This window comes from Salvia splendens, chromosome 5 (assembly GCF_004379255.2).
Source record: "Salvia splendens isolate huo1 chromosome 5, SspV2, whole genome shotgun sequence".
NCBI classification, from domain to species: domain Eukaryota; kingdom Viridiplantae; phylum Streptophyta; class Magnoliopsida; order Lamiales; family Lamiaceae; genus Salvia; species Salvia splendens.
The window spans coordinates 19,622,301-19,648,776 of record NC_056036.1 but is presented as its reverse complement, the minus strand read 5'-3'; the positions used below and the strand labels follow the sequence as shown (position 1 = coordinate 19,648,776).

At 37.2% G+C, this 26,476-nt stretch overlaps 2 protein-coding genes and 1 pseudogene across 2 annotated transcripts; 2 read left to right on the top strand and 1 right to left on the bottom strand.

Moving 5' to 3' along the window:
• On the top strand, window positions 1-14,666 carry LOC121803947 (annotated as a pseudogene).
• Window positions 14,667-17,213: 2,547 nt separating this feature from the next.
• Window positions 17,214-18,275, bottom strand: LOC121803946. The gene has a single exon (XM_042203521.1). The coding sequence runs from the start codon at window positions 18,273-18,275 to the stop codon at window positions 17,214-17,216; it is 1,062 nt and encodes a 353-aa protein (XP_042059455.1).
• A 5,023-nt stretch (window positions 18,276-23,298) lies between these two features.
• Window positions 23,299-25,505, top strand: LOC121803945. The gene is made up of 3 exons (XM_042203520.1): window positions 23,299-23,940; window positions 24,003-24,697; window positions 24,740-25,505. The coding sequence occupies exons 1-3, from the start codon at window positions 23,299-23,301 to the stop codon at window positions 25,503-25,505; spliced, it is 2,103 nt and encodes a 700-aa protein (XP_042059454.1).
• Window positions 25,506-26,476: the final 971 nt, after the last annotated feature.

Below are 26,476 nucleotides of genomic sequence, written 5' to 3'. Positions count from 1 at the left end.
ATGCAAAGCAAGTGTATGACTTGTGTGGGGTGCGACTCGCAGCCGGCAAAGATATTCGGCCGAACCAAGTCCGCCACCGCGCAGGCTCTCACGGGACTCAAGTTCATTACCAAGACTGGCGGAGCCGCCACCTGGACTGACGTGGAGACGCGGTTCTACCGGCTCACGCCACTCACCAATGGGCTGCTGCCACGTGCGCTCTTTGGCGAATGCATTGGTATAATGAAAAGCTGATATACTCCTTCCGATCCTTATTAAATATTCCATATTTATGTATTTGGACAATTCACAGTAAATGTCTCATTTCACTTTTACTATTTTTAGTAAATGAACCCTACATTTTACTAATTCATTCTACTCATAATAATTATAAAACTAATATATAAAAGTGAGGTCCACATTCTACTAACATTTTCAATCTGACTTTCCTTTACAAAGTCAAACAATTTGTTAAAATCCACACCGGTCAAATATGTGACATTTAATGAGGACCGGAGGGAGTATTATTCTTAGCATGATTCACAAATTATTATGCATATCAAGAATTAATTCCATTGTTTGATGGGTAGGAGTGAAGGAGTCAAGTCAGTTCGACGGAGAACTCTTCGACGTGCTTGCGCGGAAGAGGAATATCTCCGGCGAATGCATCAACGAAGCACAACTCAATGATTTCTGGGTTCAACTAGTTGATCCAAGTTTCGATTCTCTCGAAATATTTTTTGACATGTAAGTAGACATTCATCTTGGATTCTCATTAATCCCTTAGTTCCAACACTATATATATACACACAAAAGAGAGATCTTCAAGTAATGGCAATTTGAATTCTTCGATACAGGGTTGACAAAAATGCAGATGGCAGAATCACTGAAGATGAAATCAGAGAGATGATCTCTCTCTCTCTATATTGATGTGAGGGTTCGGCGATGCATATTCGAATTCACATTAGTATGATATTGTCCGCTTTTGTTGGCAAATGAAATAAAAATACCTATAACAATATCCAACATCGGTTTAAAGAGAGAACTGAAACCACTATATAAGTTTAATGGTCCAGTCCTCTTAACACCAATTGATTTTAGGATGGAATCCATAGATTTTCAAACCGGAAAAAACCAATGATTTATAATAGGACAAAATGACCCTAAAACTAGTGTTTATGTACGCAGATTATATGCTTGAGTGCTTTGGCAAACAAGCTGTCCGACATACAAAGGCATACAGATGAATATGCAAGACTAATCATGGAAGAATTAGATAGCGTCCACAGTGGGACGGATGTCCCGACGGTCTTCCCAAAAACACCTCCTGCCACGTCATATAAGGACATCTCAAATGCACCGCCACGTCATAAGGACATCCCACACCGCCACGTCATAAGGACATCCCACTGCACAATAGCGGACATCCCCAAGGACATCCCGACGGACATCCACAAAAATAAAAATTCACAAATTCATTAAATTAAAAAAAGTACAGTTCAACAAAAAAAATTAAACAAATTACATTAAAAATATCAACGTGTACCCCTCTGCGTCCATAGCTCTTCAATTATATCGTTCTGGAGTTGAATATGGGCTTGTCGTTGGCTCATGTCGGCAAATGCACGGACCCGATCGGCCTCTTCATGGGGTATCCCCATACGTACATTGGCGGTGGCCACGCCGTTGCTTGGACCGGCAGCATCAACATCATCACTGGCCCAATCAGTCAGTGCTGGACCTTCATGTTCGACAATCATGTTGTGCATGATAATACATGCGTACATGACATCAGCAATGCTGCCAATATACCACATCCGTGATGGACCCTTCACTGCCGCCCATCGAGCCTGGAGCACACCAAATGTTCGCTCCACATCCTTGCGCGCTGCCTCCTGACGACCCGCAAAATAGATCTTCTTTTCGTCTGTTGCGCATCTGATCGTCTTCACAAAGACGGGCCACATAGGGTATATCCCATCTGCCAAATAATAGCTCATATTGTACTGGTTGCCATTGGCGACGAAACTGACGGCTGGACCAACGCCCATGCACTACTCGTTGAAAAGGGCGACGATTGGAGGACATTGATGTCGTTGTTCGACCCGACTACTCCAAAATACACATGTCAAATCCACAGCCGGTAGTCAGCTACCGCTTCAAGGACAATCGTGGGATTCTTGCTTTTGAAGCCGGTAGTCTGCACCCCTTTCCAGTTGGCAGGGCAGTTCTTCCACTCCCAATGCATACAATCTATGCTGCCCAACAATCCCGGAAACCCGTGCTGACTCCTGTGCATATCTATCAGAGCCTGACAGTCTTCGTGGGTAGGCTTCCGAAGATACTCATCCCCGGATATCTCCCTAACGCCCTCACAAAAATACTTCAGGCAATCGCGGGCAGTGGTCTCTCCGATGTGGAGGTACTCATCGACATGTCGGCTGCACCTCCGTAGGCCAGCTGCCTGATTGCGGTAGTGCACCTCCGTATGGGCGTGTGGCCGGGTTTACCAATCGCATTCTCCCTCATCCTAAAATACTCGTATCGACGCTCTAAAGCGCCTAATATACGCTGAAATAGCGGACGACGCATCCTAAAACGTCGCCAGAACATGTTCTCCCCAAATCGCGGCTTCGGAGCGAAGTAGTCCTCATACAACCGACGGTGTGCAGCGATGTGGTCCCGGGGTACTATAGCTCGACGATGGATGGGTCGAGGTATCGCCGGCTGCTGCTGCTGCTGCAAGGCAGCTTGTATAAAGCGATTTATCTCCCTGGACGTAACGTCTCGTACCTCTTCGTTAATTCGCTGGCGTAAGTCATCAGCACCGCCAATTTGCAGTGTCCGCAAGCGACGTCGGCGTCCGCCTCGCGCTTGTCTAATGGCAGACATCCGACACACCGGTTCGACGTCCGCCATTGCTGATGCTCTTAATACCCTCTGATTTCTTTTAAGCACAAAATTTTAGAAGTTGTGTTAAAAGTGAGTTAGTGAAGGGAGAATAAAGTAGAAAAGAAAAAGGTGTAACAATTACATTTCTTTTCAGCACGAGATTTAAGAAATTGTGTTAAAAGTGAGTTAAGTGAAAGAGAATAAAGTAGAAATAGAAAAGGGTAGAAAGATAAAGAGAGAGAATATATAAGTTGTTTTTTGCTAAAAATATGACTCAGCTACAATCAGACAATCGAAAAAAAATACAGTTCAGCTACAGAGAGATTGGGGGAGTATTTATAAACTCAAACAAATTGAAACCAATCATTTGATTATGATCATGATCCACAAGCAGAAAACTTGGAGATGGTCCTACTGCGAGGGACAGAGCAGTCAGATGGTGAAGAAAGCCGAAATTTGAGCAAAATGATGAGCGAGAAGCTGATGCAGAGGGAGGAGAAGGCGGTGAAGAGGTGGCTGTGAGGTGCAACGTATTTTGTGGAGGACAATTGTTAGAGGTTGTGGGTGATGGCGGTGTGGATGGGAGTTATGGCGGGGCTTTTCGCATACCAATATTTGCAGTACAAAAAGGAAGCCGCATTCGAGGTGATGGGGCACTGCGTGTGTGCGGCAAAGGGTGCGGTGGAGACGCTCAAGGCTAACATGGCGTTGATTCTGCTGCCGATGTGCCGCAACACCATTACTTGGCTCAGGAACAGGACTAGCTTAGGGGCGGCCCTTCCCTTCGACGACAATATCAATTTCCATATGGTAACATTATAGCCCATATATAACATGCACTACTCCCTCCGTCCATGTTATAGCCCATATATGGTCCACTTTGCTTTTTTTTTTGTTTTTAGTAAATGAAGCTCACTTTCCACTAACTCATTACACTCACATCTATTATAAAACTAATACTATATAAATGTGGAACACACATTCCACTAACTTTTTTTACTCACTTTTTTTCACATTTCTTAAAACACATGCTGAGTCAAATATGGACAATATTTCGCAGACAGAGGGAGTACTTTTTTTTATCGTGGAAGTTGAACCAAAAATCTGACTTCTACAGTATATACACAATACTTATTGCAATTTACTATCCCCGTCCATGAAATAATGTTCATGTTTGAATTTTTCATTTTTGGCAAGTGGACCTCACTTTCCACTAACTCATTACATTTTTTGTCCGTCCCATAGAAATAGTCCATATCCATTTATGGTAACTTTTTTCTCTTTCTCTTTTATTTTGTTGTTTATGGATACTACCATCTACTACACAATTTCAACTACCTTTACTCTTTCCCTCTTACATTACATTAAAACTTGTGTCAACCCCAAACAGTCTATTTCAATAGGATAGAGTGAGTATATAAAAGTGAGACTCACATTTCACTAACTATTTCTACCCAATTTCCATTACATTTTATAAAACCCACACCGTTTAAAGTGAGACGAAATCGTGACATACTATGATTTTCGGGATTATTATTTTTTAAAATTTATGACTCAGATAAACTCTCCCTGTCTGCCAAAACCTGATGTGTTTAGCTATTTCGGTTGTTGCTATTTAAACACATTTACCTTTTTATTTTCATTTTTAGTAAGTGGATACATACTCTATTAATTCACTATACTCACATTCTACTACTCCCTCCGTCCCACAACAATATGTATATTTGAGACGACACGAGAATTAATGTATAATTAATAAAGTAAAAGAGAAATAGAAATAAAAAGTAATTATAATATTGTTAGTGTAGAATAAGACCCACCTTATTAGAGAGAAATAAGTTATCAAAAATAAAAGAGATATTTTTATAAGACATCCCAAAATGAAAAATTTCCTTATATTTATGGGACGAAGGGAGTGTAAAATTAATACTACTATATAAATATGAGACCCATATGCTACATTCCACTAACTTTTTTCATTCATTTTATTTATAAAATCAAACGATTTCTTAAAACCCATGTCAGATCAAAACGTGTCTTTAAAATGGTGGACAATGGGAGTATGATTAAACATATACTCCAGCTGTCCCTAAAAAATAGACAAAATTTGAAATGGGACGTGTTAAAATAAACAATTAATAAAGTAAGAGAGAGGTAGGAAAAAAAGTGATTATAGTATTATTAGTGGAGAATGAGACCCACTTTATTACAGAGGAAAAAGTTTCCTTAAATAGAATTGTTTTATTTATAAAGGAAATCCCAAAATGGCAAATGTGATCTATTTTTAAGGGATGGAGGGAGTATAATTCATGTTTTTAAGAATATGCTAGGATTTTGAAACTATTTTTCTCATTTACTAATATATTAAATTAAAAATATAATTGAAAGAGCAGGTTTGCGTAGGTGTCGTTCAAACAAGGATGTATCCTACTGATCAGGATGAAACAATCCCCTGCTAAGCCTAAAACCTGGTATCAATAATTCCTCAACCCTCTTCTACTGGGTAGTATAGTGAAGGTAGGGGTCGAATCCCACAGAGATGAATGCGTTTTGGGAATTGTGGTGATATTCTGGAAAGGTTTGGTTAGCTACCACGCTTTGGGTTGAGACTTATCTAGGCTGGAATTTAAAGGTGGTATCCTACTGGCTAGGAGGTGTGAGAGGATTCTGATATGCAGCTGTGTACGTGGACATGGTGAAACAGAAAATATTCGAAAAGTACTGGGTTTCTATTTTGGGCTAAACAGAATATCAGAAGGTAGTGGAAGTTGTGGTGACTAGGCTGACAGGTCTGCAGGGTATAATTAAGAGTGAAGGACGAAAAGCAAAAAGCATTTTTAAAGAAACAAGTGGTCCCCAACATTTGATATGGACATCATCTTCTTCAACAAACACAAACTAAAATCAGATAACAAATAAACCAGATTCAACACCATTTAAACACAGATTACTAACTCACGATTCCAGATCTACCACTAAAAATTCCAAATCTAGGGTTGCTGTCCTCCAGAAAAACCACATCTCTACTGATCAGCACCTTTTGCCTCCCAGGTTCAGTACACCATAGCCTATACCCCTTGACCCCCTTTTCATAGCCAAGCATAATGCACTGCAAGGCTCTAGCATTCAACTTCCCTTGTTTGAAGTGTGCAAACGCTCTACACCCAAAAGGCTTCAATCTTGTATAGTCAGGCCTTACTCCATGCCATTTTTCATCAGGTATTGCACCTCCAATTGCTGATGATGGGCATTTGTTGATCAAAAAAGTTGCTGTTGTCACAGCCTCTGCCCAAAAATTTCTGTTTACTCCAGAAGAAGACAATAAGCATCTGACCCTTTCAAGGAGTGTGCGGTTCATTCTCTCCGCAACTCCATTCTGTTGAGGATTTCCAGGCACTGTATTATGCCTTTTTATTCCTTTGTCCCTGCAAAATTGGTCAAATTCCTTGGACAAGTACTCCAAACCGTTGTCAGTTCTTAACACCTTAGGAATAATCCCCCTTTCATTCTCTAACTCTTTACACCAATTCTTGAATGTGATGAATGCCTCTGACTTTTCCTTTAAGATAAAGACTCATACCTTCCTTGAAAAGTCATCAATTATAGACATATAGTATTTCCCTCCACCCAAACTTTTAATAGGTGAGGGCCCCCAAAGATCTGAATGAATATAGTCTAATGGAGAGGATGATGAATGAGTACCTGCTGGAAATGATTTCTTCTTGGATTTTCCCAGCAAGCAATCTTGACATTTCTTCATATTATCCATGCCACTGATGTCAATGATCCCTTTTCTTCACCATTGCTTTTAGAGTCCCTTCAACCGGATGTCCTAGCTTGAGATGCCAAGCCATTAAATCTGGTCGGATAGCTGCATTAGCTTCACCCATTATAACAATGGCCTGCAAATAATACAAACTTCCATCCCTCTCTGCCACCATCTTTACATCTTGTCCCTTACAAACCTTCATGACACCATTTTGAGAAAGAAACGAGTAGCCCTTCTTCTCAAGAGTTCCAAGAGACACCAGATTCCTTTTTACTTCAGGTATATACCTCACATCAGACAATATTATCACAGATCCATTTCTGAGCTTCAATTTAATGTCACCAATTCCTTTGATGCTGCAAGCTTTGTCATTCCCCAGTATGACTGACCCACTGCAGTGTCTGAGGTCTTGGAACCACTCAGCATAGGGGCAGATATGAAACGAGCATCCGGAGTCCATGATCCATGAACCCCTTTCAATCTTGTCCACTACATTCATCACTTCAGCTGGCTCTTCCCCATCACTGTTGACAATATTTGAATGGGACTTGGATTCAGCGGCCAATTTCTTCTTCCATCCATAGCAATCTCTCTTCAAATGTCCAGGTTTCTTGCACCAATGGCAAGACCTCTTTTCTTTTGCTGCAGGACCATCAGGCTTATAATCCTCGGCCTTCTTCTTGAATGGTTTCTTGCTCCATTTCTTGATATTAAGCGATTCAGGTTGATGTTGATCTTGACTTTTATTACCTCCTTTCTGCAGTTCCTTTGCCATTAGAGCTGCATGAACCTCATTGTAGGTAATCACCTTATCTCTACCATAAAGAATTGCATCCCTAAGCTGATCGTAGGAATTTGGCAGAGCATTCAAGACCAAGATAGCCTTATCTTCATCACTTATCTTCACATCTACAGCTTCTAGATCATCCACAGACTTAACAAAGTCTTCCAACTGCTCCATAATTGACTTATCCTCTGTGAAGCTGTAAGAGTAGAGCCTCCTTTTCATATACAAGCGGTTAGCCAAGGACTTGGCCAGATAAACATCATCAAGCCTCTTCAAGATGCCCGCAGCAGTCTTTTCACCCTGCACTTCGCGCAAGACCTTGTCACCCAAGCACAAGATCAGAGCGCTATGAGCCTTGAGCTGCATCTCATCATGCTTTGCCTGAGCTTTATCATCTAGCGCAGCAGCCTTCCCTTTCTCAACCGAATCATCCGCGGCAAGAACAGCGGATAGGCCATGCTGCACCAAAACGGCTCTCATCTTCATCTTCCATAACCCGTAATCATTCTTTCCGGTAAACTTCTCCACATCAAGTCTGGCGGCCATAGCTGCGAATCAGAACGATCAAGCACCTTCAAGAATTCCCACAGACGGCGCCAATTGTAGAAATGCTTGATCAATCAACACGAAACAAATCGAAGCTTAATTGTGAGAAGAGAAAGAAAAAGGGTTTTTGAAGAGAATAATTTTGCGTGGATATTATTGAGCTGAATGAATGTTTAATCGACAACTACAAGATCTTCTCTTCTACTATTTATACTAACAGCTAACTAAAGAGTAATCAAGAAGATCACTTGAAACAGTTACAACTTCTACTAACTAAACAAGAACTCAACGGCTAGTAGCCGTTAGCCTCAACCGCTTTTCAAACTTCATAGCTTCTCGGTTGAGTGTTATGCATTCCACTGAACACACCATGAATCCTCATTGCTTTGTTAGCCAAACATGCAACATTTATGATACATGAACCGGCAGACTTCGATGTATGTGGGCATTCTTATCATAATATATGCTGGAGAAAGATTGATTAGAGCCTTCAGATGCAGTATCAAGCCTGTTAAGATCCTTAAGGTAAAAATAACATCACATTAATTAAATCATCATGTATATAAAAATGTTACTCATTATGTTTCTGCAGTATTTATTTGATTTAATTACTTATTCATTATGTTTCTGTAGTATTTATTTGATTTAATTACTTTTGTGGATGAAGGTGGCATTCTACCCTGCAAAAGTTCTAGCTCTGCACATGTCTAAGCCTCAAATATAAAAGTGGACAATACATTTTTGTCAATTGTCCCGCTGTTTCTCCTTTTGAGTGGTAATATGTTACTTGCTTTCGTTCTATATATAATAATAGAGTTTTTGACATTCATTTAAAATAAATAATGATACTATCTTAAGCCAAAATTTTTGAACATGAAATAAGAAATTATGCTAAAAGTAGGAGAGATGAATAACGTTGGAAAATAAAGAAGGGTGATAGTAATTAGGTATGTTATTGTTGCTACTACGTGCAAACTACAAATGCAACGGCGTATTTTCATATTGATCATCTGGATGTCATAAAGTAACAGGTAATTGTGTGTGTAACAAATTGTTTGCCAAAGTGCATTTAATTATATATTTAGTTAATGTGTCTTGACTAGGTTAATTAAACCTTGGTTTGAATTGAAAGATTATATTTCATTATTAAATATTATATTATATTTAATTTATGAGATTGAATTTTATATATATTTAGATAAATAATTATATTACTCCTTATAATGAATCATAATAATCCAACAACTGGGGTGGATCCTCTGCTCTGTATTCCCACACAGCAGAGTGTGCGGTGCACCAAATGACGTCACTTTACCTCATATTCCATCCTTTTACTTTTCTTTGGCGGAAACTTCTAAGGCCAATAATAGTGCCATTCATTTATTTAATTTAAAGGGTGATGCTAAATGGTCATATTATGGCCAGCCATAATCTTAAAATATTATTAAACTTTTGTGCAATTAATGCTTAATAGTTGAAATTGATGCATCTAGAGAGTAACAATTTTTTAAAGACTAATCTATCCTCAAATATTAAATACTTTATGTGGTAGAATATGGAGTATTTATTTACTTATGTAGTAGTAGAATATGGAGTATTTAACAATACACTTTAGTTACGTAATTTAATTATTTTTATCAATTTTAACTATTCTAATCTTTAATTATTATAAAATTATTTAGTAATCAACATGCACTTATTTATAATCAAACACGTACATATTTTGATTATACAAAATGAGGTACCAAAAATTATTCAGATTATTTAATAGTATGTACTGAATAATTAAATTTGAATCATAATAAATATATTCCTGATATTTTTAATTCTATTATTAGTGAGTATTTATGTTTAAATTCACTTGTTTAATAAAATAATTTAATTATACTATATATTATTTACTCTATATGGCAGCCGAAATATTTACTCTATATACTTTATTAGTGATTATTTACTTTATATACTTTATTTTAATATATTTAGCTATTAATATATCTTTATTATTTAAAAATTTTCTGTCCCGTGCATAGCACGGGTGGTAAAACTAGTACTACATATAAATACAATAGTGTATTGATATAAAAGCAATTCAAATAGTTATACTATAGATTAATTTATTGTGAAATTGATACTGTAATAATAATAATAATAAAATAATAATAATAATAATAATTTGTCAAAATAATTCAAATATAATTATTTACTATATTTTAAAATTTATAATTAATTTTAAATATAATACATATACATTTAACCTTGGTGTTACTATATCACAGACTACTCACTAATAAGAAAATGTAATTCCACATAGTCATCACAGCCTACTCACTAATTTCTCCCTCTTTATTCCTAAATATGCTATACTATAATAAAAATAAAAACAAAGTAGTAAAAAAGTTGAGTAACAAATTACTCTAAAAAAGAATGGAATAAATAAATTAAAAAGAAACTACAATTAAAGACTAAGGATAGTATTGTCAACTGAATTAAGCATTAAATGAGACAATTAAATTATTAATATCCAAATATACCTATATTTACTGAAATGTCATTTATGGCCAGCCACATTATGGCCACATAGCTTTACCCTAATTTAAAATACACAATTTTTTGAGTTTATCCCTCATTTCTGTAATATATAGTCAATTTTATTCTTCTTTTCTCTTTTTATCCTTTCCCCATCAACTTTATTTCTTATTTTTCGTCGCAAATCATTTAATCTATTTGATGCAATAAACCAAATTTATTATTCTCCTTTCTTTATAAAAATGCAACACAAACTCACACTTAACAATTTTTAAATGATAAAGTATTATGCATCCTACAACGAGTTACACAGTAAATTATTAAAAAAAATAAAGATGAACATATATGTCTATAATGTCTTTAAACCCTAAATTGAATTAGATTTAATTAACATAAATTATTTTTATTTTTAACTATATTATTTTATAAAAGTAAGAATGCGTGAAATGATATGAAAATTTTATAAAAGATTCACACATGATTTTGAGTTTGACTACAAATATTTATATTATATCTAAAAAATTAATTTTCCTTAAATTTGTAGTAGTAGATATTTAATTTGAAAAGTTAATCTTTTTTCTAAATTATTAAAAAAGCGATTAGTTTGTACTATAATTTATGTATATTTATGATAATAAGATGGTTTGATCACTAGATTGTGATTAAGTAAAGTTCAATGTGAGAAATTTATTGTATAACATGATTTATTAGAATGTAGTAAAGATAAATTTTGTTTGGATAAAATTTGAGGATAGTAAATTTAGTATTTTCCTGCAAATTGATTAAGTGGTAAGAGGAAAAGAGGAAATAAAAGTAAAAAACAAAGTCTAAGATTGACTATGTATATTACAGAAGTGAGGATAAAAAAAATGAAATAAAGACATTATCATAGGAGTCAAAGTGACGTCGTTTAGTGCACCGCACACTCTGCTGTATTTTACATTCGGGCCCTCGGTGATTGTACCAAACAAATCAAACATGTATTCTCAAAGCTGAGTTAATATAATCCATATTCCTAATTTCACTTGTAATTTTTATCCATATTTTTTTGTTTTTAATTTCTATAATTCAGTGTTGATTACACTCAGCTAAGATATATAGTTATTTTAAAATATATAATTTCAGTTCATATAGATCTAACTGACTGTTATGTTCAACTATTAAACATATATTCTATAATACTATTGAATATGTGTATGATTGTTTTATCTATTGTTTAGATTTTATTTTAATAAATGTACGGCCAACATATGTTCTATTCTTTGCAAGGTATGTCAGCCGCCTCATTCAGGAAATGACGAACATCTTAGAGGCGACTTCTTTGAAGTAGAAAATAATCCCTAGTAAGTCGTTTCCACGATTCATTCTAATTTATCCACTCTAATAATTTAGTTTTCTGGATTTTATACAAATAATGGGAGCACTATGGCGTTTCCCAGTGGCGGACGCAGAAAAAAATTATGGAAGGGGCTGCACAGTATATACTTTTATATCCGTAAATAATTGTATCATACTCCTATTTTCTTTTTCATTCGTCGAAGAATAATTATCTTATTTCTCCTGGTAATTGGACTTCACATTTAATTAACTTTCATCACACAAATATTATTAATTTTATCATAAAAATTTATACTATGTATAAGTATTTCTCAAATTTAAATCGAAACACCTCAAACTCTAACCATAACATCTTAAATTTAAATTTATGTAAAAATCAATTATTTTTCAATCAATTACAACATCCTATATGAATTAAACTACACATCCAATCCATGGCATTTTTTTTCATAATTTCGTTCTGAAATTTTATACCACTAAAAAGTAAATATTAAAAATTGTTATAAAATAAATACTCCTTTGCTTAATTATATTGAAAAGAAAAGGAGTAAAAAGATGAATTAATCGTCAAACTTACAAAATAGAAGTAACCAATTTTATAACGTGAGACACGCCTTGGCACTACTTTTAAAACTCAATTAGCACTATTTAAAAATCAGTAACTTATTAGTAGTACTCCATAAAATAGTCATTATTTACTTTGGGAGTTGGGTCATCTTCTTTCCCAAAGGGCAAAGCCATGGCAACCGATTATTCTTCATTTGCATCTATAGATCTTTCAAATGTAAATTCATTTAAGCCCCTTCTATCATTTAATCTCCAATTGTTTAATCTTCAATAGTATTAATTTGGCAAGTGCTGAAGATGGTTTTTGTGAAAATTTCAAAAAATTAGCAACAGAAAACAATAAGAAAAAAAATGTTGGGAAGGGCTTAAGCCCCCCATTGGCTCTTACTGTGTCCGCCACTGGCGCTTCCTTAATTAGAGTCCCAATGTACTTTCATCTTTATGTTGTCATGTAGCACGTAACATACAACATTAGAAACATTGCCATGCACTATATATATTTGTAGAAATTGTAGATAGATTTTTGCAGATTGCATTATAGTTATAGACAAATTGCATTTTATATTGTTGAGTTTTGCATTAAAACCATAAATTGTCTACAATGCAAACTAAACTATATATAATTGATATTCGTCTATATATATATATATAGTGCAAATTGAATAATCTATGTCTACAATGGAAAACTCAACAATATAAAATGCAATATGCCTATAACTATCATGCAATCTGCCGAAATCCATGTACAACTTCTACAAATGTATTTTGCATTATAGTATTTATAATATTACATGTTACGTGTCACGTGGCAGTACTAGGTTGGAAGTACATTGTAACTTTAAAATTAGTTATTTTTTAAGCACAATTCCTACAAGCAATAATTACACTAAAAACGGTTCTATTACACGTAGGCCCTAGATGTATATTTAGGAATTTAATTAATTCGAATATGATAATTAGTTTTTCAAATATTTGGTAAACTAAAGTACATTTTAGGTTCTTGGGTCAACGAGTTATGGATAAGCTTAAATAATGAGTATCTCATCAATTGCATGTTACGTACATGATAATATGAGATAATTGTCATATTAAGAATTGTATAAAAACATTTAATTTGATTGATATTAAATGTATCGAATCCCTCAGTATTCCTAAAATACTAATCGATGGTCCTTATGGATCACCAACACAAGACTACAAAGACTACGAAGTTGTCCTACTAATAGGGTTAGGGATTGGGGCTACCCCAATGATCAGCGTGGTCAAAGACTTTATCAACAATATAACAACCATCGAGGACGAAGAGAATGCGATTGAGTTGGCATGTGTTGCCCCGGTGCCCAAAAAAAAATAGGGTCTGGAAGCGATAAACACGATTTTAAGATGAGAAAGGCTTACTTCTATTGGATGACTAAAGAACAAGGTGCATTCGAATGGTTCAAGGGTGTAATGAACGAGGTCGTCCAAATGGATAGTATGGGAGTGATAGAAATACACAATTATTGCACAAGTGTGTATGAAAAAGGCAATACTCGTTCTGCCTTGATCTCTATGCTTCAATCAATCAATCAACCATGCTAGAAATGGAGTGGACATTATTGTTGCGGGGACAAGGGTTAAGTCATATTTTGCTAGGCCCAATTGGACGACAGTGTACAAGAGAATTGCTCTTAATCATCCTAATTCAAGAGTTGGTGAGTTCATTTATATTTTTCTATATGAATTCTTTATTATGTTATGACTCATGAAAATGCAAATTGAAACATGCCTGTTATTTTTCTATCATTAAATGTGTGAAATTATAAATATATTGGCGAAAAGAGAGATATAATCAAATGCAAACTCTAAATATCGTACAAACTCCAAACTATGATCTGGACAATTAAAAATGTCAACAGATGACAAAATAACATCAGCAGAAAATGTCAACAGAGTATCAACAGTTGACGCTGTGTTGACATCAAAATCTTGAAATTTTACAATATGTTATACTGTATGTGTTGATGAGTTTGGAGTTTGTACAATATATAAAGTTTGCATTTTATTATTATCCGGCGAAAAGATAAGTATTCCTTTGATTATATTAATTGTGAATGAAAACTTCACTTTTACTTAATGAACTGAGGAAAAATGTTGTTGATAATTCATGCAGGAGTGTTTTATTGTGGGGGACAGGCACCGGTGAGAGATCTAAAAAAGTTAGCTCATGATTTTACTCACAAGACCTCGACCAAATTTGTATTCCACAAAGAAAACTTTTGACATTGTAGTGGATGAAGCATGGTGGAGCAACCCAAAATAATTGTAATCTTATTTTCAACATCCAATTTTAATAAAAACTGTGACTTTATAATATTGTGTTTTGTAATAAATTGGTGGTAATAGTTTCGTTTTTTGTTTAATCAAAATTTAACACAGAGTCACAGATACATTCAGGCCTAAAGGATCTTCAAAAGTTGGGCTTCACGAAATTGGGTCCCTACAAAGAATATAGCCTTCAAAACTGTATGAGTTCATTGCATTGAAGAGTCTATGGTCTAGGGGCCACATATATTATTTAAAAAAAAATTGTATATTGGAAGAATTTATCAGCGGATTTCTTCTACAAATGTTGCCAGCAGATTACAGTCTAATAAACATTAGTTTCCCAAAAAATAAATAGAAATAATAGAAAATAACAGTTAGTTGATTTGGCTAGTATTACTAGCGGTTCTTTATGTCACTATTTTCCTCTACTAAGAATGCTATTGCCTATTCGTATCATTGGAACCTACCTCCATTTCTCCACTCATCGTCCTTGCCTCATTGTTAACTCTAGCTTTGTCGCCGTCTTGGTCGCTCTATTTGTTTATTTTCAAATCAATGAAAATTAATATTTTATCACAATATGTTATGTTTGTATATTTAACTAAACAACAATAATTCAATTTTTTATGTGTAAGCTGTGTTACCGACGGAAAATTATGTGGCTAATTTACACGTAGGTAATTTGCTTTTAACTATGGACTACATAAATTCCGTCAGTAATTCGTTGAATCTGACGGTAACACCTTTTTTAGTTGGTAATTCCTTCAGCAATTACCGAGGGAATTGCCATAGTCGGTAATTGAACTTTTTTTTGTTGTGTTTTTAAGATGTTACTCCCTGCGTCCCACTTTAAGAGTCTCATTTGAGTTCGACACGTAGGCCTGTTAAATTGGGTACCCGCGGATAGCCGATCCAAAATTTCGGGTACCTGATCCCGAATTTTTCAAAATCTAGTATCTGATATCCGACCCGAATTTGATTTCGGGTACCTGGATACCCGAGTCGGGTATCCAGGTCCAAAATTTCGATTTTGATTTTGATTTCGATTTCTATTTCGATTTTTTTTTAAGAAAAAAAAACTTCAAACATAAATATGGAATCATATACGCTAAAGTATAAACACATTAGAATCATATATTATTTTCAAACATAAATAATCAAACAAAAAAGCAATACACAAATAAAGCTTTCACTGGGAGAGGGAGAGACTGCCGGCGCTGGGAGTGGGCGGCGGTGGACGGCGGCCGAGAAGAGAGGGAGTAACTATCGTTCGCTGGGAGAGCAGAGCGCTGATCTGAATCGCTGGGATAGGAGAGTGTCTGCGCTGGGAGACGGCGCCGCGGAGGTGGGGGCGGCGGAGGGAGGCGCAGGCGAGAGATTTTTTAATTTCGGGAGGGAGGCGATGATATTTTTGTTTTTTTAATTTAGGACTACAGCAACTTATTTAGAATATTAACTAACCCTAACTGTTAACTAAATTACATTTAATATTTTAATTACTTAAATTTGAAAATCAGAAAAAATATATAATTTATTAATTTAAAATAAAAATTCGGATAATTCGGGTATACCTTATACCAGAAAATCCAAAATTCTCAATACCCAAACCCGATCCGAAACCCGATTTTTGGGTTTCAGGTATCCAATTATCCGATTTTTTCGGGTTTAGATATCGGGTATCCAATATCCGATATCCATTTTGACAGACCTATTAACAAGGGTTTTAAGAAATATAAAGGAAAGTTGGTGAAAAAAATAGTAGAATGTGGATCCTACTTTTATATATTTTATAATAAAATATGAGTGGAAAAAAGTTAGTGGAATGTGAGGCATATTACCATTTATGGAATATTTCAATTGTGACTCCTAAGACCATGTTTATTAGCAACCCTCAACCCAACCCAACCATCCACTTTTTCAATATTTAATTCATTTATATCTCCTCCACATCATCTTCCACATCATTAATATTCATCCAACCCAACCACACATATTTTCATGGTTTATCAATGACCACCCAACCACACTATTATATATTTATTTTTATATTATTTTTTAATACTATTATTACATGAAATAGTTATTATTGTAAATTTATCGAAAAACGTAATAAATGACAAACTAAAAACAAACAAATAAAAAACATAAATTACAATCATTGAAATACGAAATTGAAAATACATAATTGGTGTTCATACATAAGATGAAAACTAGACATTCAATTGCAATTGCCGAATTTTGCCCATATATGCTCTACCAAATCGTTTAGCAGAGCTTTGTGAGCTTCTCTGTTTTGAAGTTGGGCTCTATTTTTCATGTAAGAAGCTAGACTCGCAATCCTATTCGTAGAATATATGAAATCATTATTCGCATCTCCATCTTCATTCTCATGACTACTTTGTCCAAGTTGATCTTGAATAAATTCTGCTGGATCACAATAGTTCGAATATGTGCTTCTTTCGTCTTCCACTATCATATTGTGCAAGATTATGCAAGCAATCATTACTTTCCCCATAATATCACGATCCCAAATAAGACATGGACATTTGATAAAAGCAAAACGAGCTTGCAAAACACCTCAACATCTTTTCGCGCGGACTCTTGATGTTGAGCAAACAACTTGTGCTTCATCGTTTGTGGACCTGGGATAGATTTGACAAATGCCGCCCATTGAGGATATATGCCATCAGTGAGATAATATCCCATATTTTTTTCGTGGCCATTTACTATGTAATTGACCTTTGGTGCTCGACCTTCCAAAATATCATCAAAAACAAAAGATTGATCAAGCACGTTAATATCATTTCTCGAACCTGGAGTTCCAAAAAAAGCATGCCATATCCACAGATCTTGAGATGCTACTGCTTCCAAGATGATTGTCGGACTCCCGCTTCTTCCGGCATATTGTCCAGCCCATGAAGTGGGACAATTCTTCCATTCCCAATGCATGTAGTCAATACTACCCAACATGCCTAGAAACCCACGTTGTTCTCCAATATGCAGAAGTCTTGCCAAGTCTTCTTCGTTGGGTTTTCGCAAGTACTCATTGCCGAAGTTAGAAATTACACCTTCAACGAACTTGATGAGAGATTTGCGAATGAGTTGTGCGCTCATTCTCAAATATTCGTCGTGCAAATCGGCCGCTGCCTCGTAGGCCAACATCCTCATCACTGCTGTACATTTCTGAATTGCAGACATACCAAGTCGACCAGTAGCATCACGCTTTTGCACAAAAAAGTTGTCGGTGTCGGTGAGCTTGTTCATTATTTTTTCAAACAAAGGTTTTCGCATGTGATACCTTGTTCGAAAAGAATCTGGAGGATAGATTGGATCTTCAGCAAAGTACTGCTCGAAAATAGTATCATGACCCTCTTCGTGTTTCCTTTCAATGTATCTCCTTTTAGCTCTAGCTGTCTGGGTTGCAGGTGGTGAAGGCAAGGTTGTTGGCCAAATAGCTATATCCTCGATTAGTTGATCGATTTGCTGATTTTGTTCAACAATTTTTTCTTCCCATTCATTGTCTTCAAGAAGATTGAAAGCTTCAAAATTAAAACTTGACGACATTTTTTAGGGAGAGTTGGATCAATAATTGTGAGAAGATTTGTGTGTAATTTTCTTGAAGCATATAGGTGAATATATAGAAGTAATTTGTTGAGCATAGGATTCCACTACTACCATTTGTGAGCACATGGAATAACTTTGGATTCCACCACCACTTGTGAAAAAAGACCTGTTATGTAGTCATTCTTTGATTTCCATAATCACGTGGGATGTCATTGGATTCCACCAGCATCGGATTCCCTGATAGTTCAAGGATTAGAGAAAGACATCTGAGGCGTGTGTATGATCCTAGGTGTGACCACAAGACATTGAAATTTACACCTAGAATTAGATTTATGGATGGATTCCAAGTTAGGGACGCCTTGACCAATAATGCAATTGAAAATTGTTGGGAAATACGCTTTAAACAGACCAGAAAGATCCAAGTGGAACCTAGATGTAAGAAACCGTGCAAGTGGAGGTGCTATGGGAGTTTCAGTAGCGCTGTTGGGGCATTTCTAATGTCAAGAGTGGAGTTTGAACATACTTGCTCTAGTAACATGAGAAATAAAATAGTTTCAGCAAATTGGATTGCTAGGAGGTATTTGACTGTGTTTAGGCTTAAGCCTGACACAATTGTGAAGGAGCCTCGGGAAGACTTAGTGCAGAGGTTTGCATATGATGCATCCAAGTGGAAGTTGTACAATGCCAAGAAGAAGATAATTGAATTGCTGACAGGATCGGTAGAGGAGCATTATGCAAAGCTTAGGAGTTAAGTTCTTGAGTTGATGAGGGTAGATAAAGAAGGTAGGTTTGAGATTGATGTTGGCATTCGGTCTGTGTTCAAGGGTATTTACATTGGGTTCAGTGGGTTGAGGAAGGGTTTTATGATGGGCTGCAGAAGAGTAATAGGGCTAGATGGTGCATTACTAAAGACATACTTAGGAGGTGCCATCCTGACGGCTGTTGGAAGTGATGGGAACAATCAAATGTTCCTAATTGCGTGGGTGGTTGTTTAGGCTGAGAATGAGGCCAACTGGAAATAGTTCCTAGGGATTCTTGCTGAAGATTTGGACTTGGGAGAAGGTGTAGGAATCACCATAATCAGTGACCAGCAAAAGGTACTTATTCAACCAAATGCATTCATATTTATAAATTTAAGCACTATTAATAAAGTTTAATCATTTTAGGGCTTAGAGAATGTTATTAAGGAATTCATTCCTCTGGTCGAGCATAGAAATTGCGCAAGGCATGTGTTGAAGAAGTTTCACAAGGCCCCAACACTGAAGAGTCTTTTCTGGGGAGTGGTTAGGAGCACGTACGTTAAGGAATACCTGGCTGCATGCAATGAATTTGAGAAGGAAATTCCTGATGCCTTTGCCCTTCTAATGACCAAAAACGTCACCAGATTCTGTAAGGCTTTCGTTACTCCCGTTCAGAAATGTGATTCAATCTTGAACAATGTGTATGAAAGCTTTAATGCATACATTGTGGATGCAAGGGCTAAACATGTTATAAACATGTGAGAGGACATTAGGTCTTCGTTGATGGAGAGATGTTATAGGAAACTGCATGAGGTGCGTGACAGTCATGATGTATTGTGTCCGAGGATAAGAAAAAAAGTGGAGGATTTGATGTATAAGAGTCGTTATTGTATCACAACACCTGCTTTAGGGGGTCTGTTTGAGGTGACTTTTACACGGATTTGTGGTTACACCATCTTTGAGGTCTTGTGGGTGTAGGGTTTGGGATATTACGGGAATCCCTTGTATTCATGCTTGTTCAGTGATTACATTCTTGAACAAGAAGGTTGAATCGTATGTGAGTGAGTAATATACTGTAGAGAAGTACAAGTTGGTTCACAATTTTGGAATTCCACCTTTGAATGGTGAGAATATGTGGCCTGAGGCTGAAGGATACAAAGTCAAGCCACCTCCGACTAAGAAGATGCCTGGCAGACCCAAGAAATTGAGGAAAAGAGACCCATTTGAGAAGGATCCATGAAAGCTCTTATGATATGACTCTAAGTGTGTATCTCCAGCTCACATGCAGATGAAAACATATAGGGTTAAACCCATCAACGGATCAAGTAAGCTACTAACTAGTCGTTGGTTGTGCAAACTGAGAGACTTAAGGCTTTCAAGACATTAACCTACAATACTATAGACAAGTAAAGAGAAGTAAGGGTCGAATCCCTCAGGGACAGAGGCGTGTCAAGTTGTGTTTGGGACATTGAGAAGGTTTGGCTGCTGCCACGCTTCACAATGGGTTAAGTTTAAGACTAAGAAACTGAACTGATCAAGTCACTAAAACTAAAGGATCAACTAAACTAACTAAGACTAAGCAAAGACATATTAAACTGATCAACTGGACTGACACACTAAAGGTATTTCTGCAAAAGTAAAAAAGGACCACTGACTCAAGACATAACAATAAAGCTGAAATAAGAGAAAAAGTGACATGGATGCTTTTGCTAACGAACTACTATCTTCTTCTTCTACAATCAACCAAAATTAACTTAGATAAGAAATGGCTACAGATCTAACAGAGTTCTTAGCATAAAACAAGAAATGTGACTTATCTAAACCAGATCTATGTAATTCGAACGAAAATAAGACAGATCAAAAGTAAACTGCTATTGCATCATGCAGATCTAACATCTAACACAGAACAGAACACTATCGATCGGCGAAGGCTAAACATAACTAAATCTAAACAAGCAAGCTAAAACTCAGGAAACATCAGATCCAAACCAGTGTGCATTAAAACTCCATTTCATTAACAAACTTCAGCTCGAATCCAAAATATCAACGACAAACTCAGAGATTAAACAATAAAAACTACTCGCATTCGAATTAACTCAGATCAAACTTCAAAAGCAACAACAGAATTCAGAGTTAAACAGGAACTAAAGCTGAAAAAACTAAGTAGAACAATGTATCAACCCCTCGGGAATTCAGGAAACATAAACGACAAAAACTACTTCTACGATTTAAGGCTCTCTTCTCCCTAGGCGAGGAAGAAGAGAGGGATGTGGTGGCAAAATTCCTCCTCCAGATGCTGCTACCCTACTTGCTCCATGCTAGCTGCGGTGTGAGATGAAGTGTGTGAATATGGTGACTGTGGATCCTCCTATTGTGTGCATTTTCTCCACTATTTATAGGACGGCCTTGGGCACAAATCCCTAAGGTAGGCTACTCCTGATTTGGTATTAATGCTCATCTTAATTATCTCTCATATGACTCATCCTTTCGCTGCTTCATGATTTCATCCTGTCTTGATCAACTCATGAAGCTGCCTGGTCCAGTCTCTCCGTCTGCCTTCACTTGATCCATTTTGCTTTAACTTTGTGTGATTTTCCGCTTCTTTTCCCAACTGATCAAGTTGCTACAATGCTTAGCCGCTCCACTATTTTTCAACTCCTGCACACTTAAATTCACCACTTTTTCGCACATTAATGACCCGATTAGTGTAATAACTCCTATAAAACCATGCTTGGAACGAGCCCTATCAAATCGCTCACACTTAAACCATGCTTGTCCTCAAGTATGAAAGAACAACAAGAAAAAGGGCAAGTTACATGCATGGGTTCCTTAAAGGACTCTTAAGAAATACACTAGACTGACTCGACAAACACAAACAAACTCTAAACAAACGTACACAAGCAACAAACAACTATTTACATCTTCATGTTTGAAACTGGCTCAACTTTTGGCAACATTCCCCACAAGTTTAAGGTCATTCAAATTATTTTGCAGTCTCAAATTCCTCCCTCCTCTTTGTTCAGTCTGATCAGTCTATCAGTTTGTCAAGATAACCCCTACCTTAACCAACTGATGGATTCACTCGGTCACTCATTCCTTACCAGAAATGTTAGGGCCATTCTCTCATTTATTTTTGTCATGCCACTGATGCTTGAGTTCTATTGACACATGCTAGTTCCTTAAGGTCTTTTTCAAGGTTGTAATTGGGCTAAGGGTTATGATGTAAATTGGTAAGTAGTCCTAGGGGTTCTAAGTTCAAAGTTTAGATAGAAAATATGAAGGACATGTGAACTTAGGGATGAAATTAGAACAACCTCCCTGTGTACAACTCAAAAAGTTTCCTAACCTTGGAGATATCCTTGGCCATTTTGGCCTTATTTATCTAACTCTTTCCATAGGGTCAGGTTACATTATTTCCTACCTGTCTATATTTTTTTACTCTCTTTCCTTTCTCTTTTTTTACTATACATGTACTTCTTTTCTATTTTCTTGCCAGCTTGGCTATAATTCTTTCTTTACTATCCCCTTCTACCCCAGTTGGTTAGTTGTTCCATCCCATCCCCTTATTCACATGGCAGGAAGGCTCATGGTTTCAAAAGAAGGGAGAATTGTAAGTGTGGGCTAAAAACAGGGTTACTATGGGGTTCCCTTACAATGAGGCAGGTTCATGTAGTTCGAAAGAAGTATGCTCAACTGGTTATTCCTATTGCCTTTAGTCCTCACTAGCCCATGTCATTTTCCTCCCAGCATCAAGTGGCAACCACTCTATTCTCTGTTTAGTAGAAAGTGTTCTACTCTGGCTTCTAACTCACATTTTAGAGGGCTTCACAGTTGGCTAAAAATTTGGGCTTTTCTGTCGTTCTTAATTCATTTAGACTGACATCAACTTACTTTGGAATGAGGGGCCTCACAAATCAACATGTACTTTCTTCTTCATTCACTTTCACTAAGGGTTTTATGCCTTCTATTGTTGCCAGTTCATTCATGTTTTCCTAACACCACTAGACACATATGCTGATCAGACATACTTGACTGACTTTACTACCCTGCCAACTGACCTATCAACTGATCAATTCAAGATTTGACATGCTTCGTTCAATTTGATCCAGATAATTAAGTCAAGTTAACAAGCATAGCAAAGGCAAGCTATCCTATCATCATGCTTCTGTACATATACTCCACACTACTCCCCCTCTCACTTTATCCTAGCTTGCCCTCAAGCTAACACGATAAAGTGGAAAATAGTAGTAAGTGCTGCAACTTCTAAACTCACAAAACATGAAATGCCCATAAAAGCAATGTTCTCCAAGTTCATTCAGATCTGCAACACAACGAAGTTGAATGGAGTGACAGATGAACAGATTCGACTGAGGCTGTTTCCCTTCTCCCTGGAGGACTTAGCAAAGGACTGGTTGGAGAGTTTGGAACCGGGTTCTATTAGAACATGGGATGCTATGGTGGAAAAGTTTTTGGAAAAGTTCTATCCCCCGAGTGAGGCTATTAAGAGGCAACATGAGATCATTGCCTTTCAGATGAACCCTGCAGAGAATATTAGAGATGCATGGTGGAGGTTCAAAGCCCTGATGAAGCGGTGTCCCAACCATGGGTTAACCCCGACAGTGCAAGTCATTACATTCTTCAAAGGGTGCATGCCTGAAGCACAACGGGAGTTGAATTTGAGCTCAAGTGGAAATCTTCTCAAGGAAGGAGTGAATGAAGCTATGGAAGTGATTGAGGAGCTCGCCTATAATGATGAAGGATGGAGTAATGAGAGGAGTAAGGTGCATAAGGTGGCTTCCACTACAGATCATGATCCAATAAGCACCTTATCCGACAAGTTGGATGCTCTTACAATGAAATTTGACTACATGGCGATGGGGCTGCCCTCTCAAGGACCCCAAAGAGGTCTAGAAGATGTGAACTACGTGCAACAAGGGGGCAACAACAGGTACTATAATCTAACTATCAGGGTGGAGTTTATAATCAGTACGGGAACATGGGGCATCCCAACCTCTCTTATGGGAACCCCAATAATGCTCTGCAACCACCTCAGGGGTTCACAGTTACTGATGGAATGGTTAATGATCAAAAGAAGATGACCACAGAGGACATACTCAAGTCCTTCATGATTAAGACTAACAAGGTCATGGAACAGAACAACCAAAGGATGGAGAAATTTGAATCAGACGTGCAAGGAATGGCCACTCATCTAAAGAATATTGACATACAGATCAGCCAGATTTCCCAAACTGTGAGTGCTAATACTCAACCGGGAAAGTTTCCATCAAATACTATCATCAATCCCAAGGACTGCAAAGCTATACATCTGAGGAGTGGAACAAGCTATGAGGGACCTCCAATGCCATCCGAAAATGAGGATAGAGTAGCAGAAAAGAGAGCTGAAGAGAAGGAATTGGTCAAAGAAAATGAGACTGTGCAGATTTCTACTCTACCTAAGGAGAACACGGCTATACATTCACCTACACCACCTACAGCTCATAGTCCACCTGAAGTGAGGATCCCTTATCCTCAACGTGTTCAGAAGAAGAAGACAAATGCTCATTTTTCAAGGTTCTTAGACATCTTTAGGAAGGTTAACTTGAATATCCCATTGGTGGAGGCACTTCAAGAAATGCCTACATATGCAAAGTTTCTAAAAGATGTGCTCTCCAAGAAGAAGAGGTAGATTGACTATGAGACGGTGAACATATCTGAAAACTGTAGTGCCATAATTCAGAAAAGGCTACCGGCCAAGCTTAAAGATCATGGTAGTTTCAACATCTCATGCGTCATTGGAAATGACAGACAGACAAAGGCACTTTGTGATCTGGGGGCGAGCATAAATTTGATATCATTATCGTTTTTCAGAAAGATGAAGATCGGCACTCTCAAGCCGACAACAATCACACTGCAGATGGCAGATAGAACCGTCACCTATCCTAAAGGAATTGTTGCGGACGTTCTTGTGATTGTACACGACTTCATATTTCCCGTCGATTTTGTAGTGTTGGATATGGAAGAAGACGTGAATGTACCGCTTATCCTGGGGCGTCCATTCCTTGCAATGAGAAAAGCATTGATAGATATAGCAAAGGGAGAGCTCACTATTCATATGGGCAACAAATACCACATCTTATCTATCTACAATGCTATGAAGAGTCGTGAGGAAGAGGAACTTGTTATGAAAAAGGAGTGCAAAGTTGTGCATGTTGTAGAGGTCCAAAAGGCACAAGGAATTAAGTCCACATTTGGGGGTTTTTCTTTGCCGCAGTGGATGTTTGGTTCATGTGGTGGATCAAGTTCTAAACAAGAGACTGCATTAAATCCTAAAGTGAAGGAGAAGAAAACAAAAGCTGAAAATTCACCCAAAGTGAAAACCAAAATGGCTGATGGAGCTCTGAAAAATACTTGGTGGAAGAAGAGATTGGCTAGATCATATGCTTCCAAGATTGACAGAAAGTCTAACACCACCAGTTATGGCGTGACATGATGTAGATCATGGAGGACGTCGAGTCAACGACAATAACCAAAGGCACTGTAGGGGAGGTAACCCCTAGTAGGTAACTTTTAATTTTATCGTTTCAGTTTGTTTTTGGTGTGTTTTGTGTTGCTTGCATACCATGTAAGTCTCCCTTCTCTACCAACTTTTCACACTTATTCTTTGCATAACTTTGAATAAGTTTGGGGGATGATATGGTGGATAGGGACACTAATGAGGTACTTATCTTATTGTTTTTTTTTTGCTTTAGATTGATTAGTTGTCTTTTGTTGCTTTTTTATTTTGTTTTAGGATAGAATTGTTTTGTCTTGAATTGAAAATTTTTTTGGTAGTAATTGGGGTGAAGACTTGTCGCCTATGATAAAAGAACCATCCATTTTGAGCTATCACTTGACCATTGACTTGAGAGTTTGAGAAATAGGGTGCATAAGCAACGAATTGCTTGTTTGCCTTTATTCATGCTCTTTACCCAAGTGAGATTTTTTAGCCTTCAATTCTTTCATGTGTGTTTCATCATTAATTGTGCATATGTTTCTAGAACTTGCTCTTGGTATTCTTGAGTCTACATAGTGACCTTAAAGATAGGGGAAGACGTTAGGCCATCATTTTTTTTTTCCTCTGGACGTACATATTTAGGAGTCGAGATACATTCGGCAAGCTAACCAGCCCTTCCCCAGCCCCTCGTGGTTCGTAGACAGGCTGCCAACCAGCCCCTTGTGGTTCGTAGACAGGCCGCCAACTAGTCGGGCACCTCCGGCGGGTCTACCCCCGTGAACAGCCGCCATCTGAGACGGCGCCACTCGAGACGTGTCTACGCCCGTGAACAGCCGCCACCCGAGACGGGTTCCAGGCCCATCAGCTTGCCAAGCCCCAAGGCAACCAGCCTTGTAAAGGCACACATGGGAAATTAATACCAAGTTGCGCCATCCAGGATTCGAACTCAAGACCTCCTGGATGGTGCG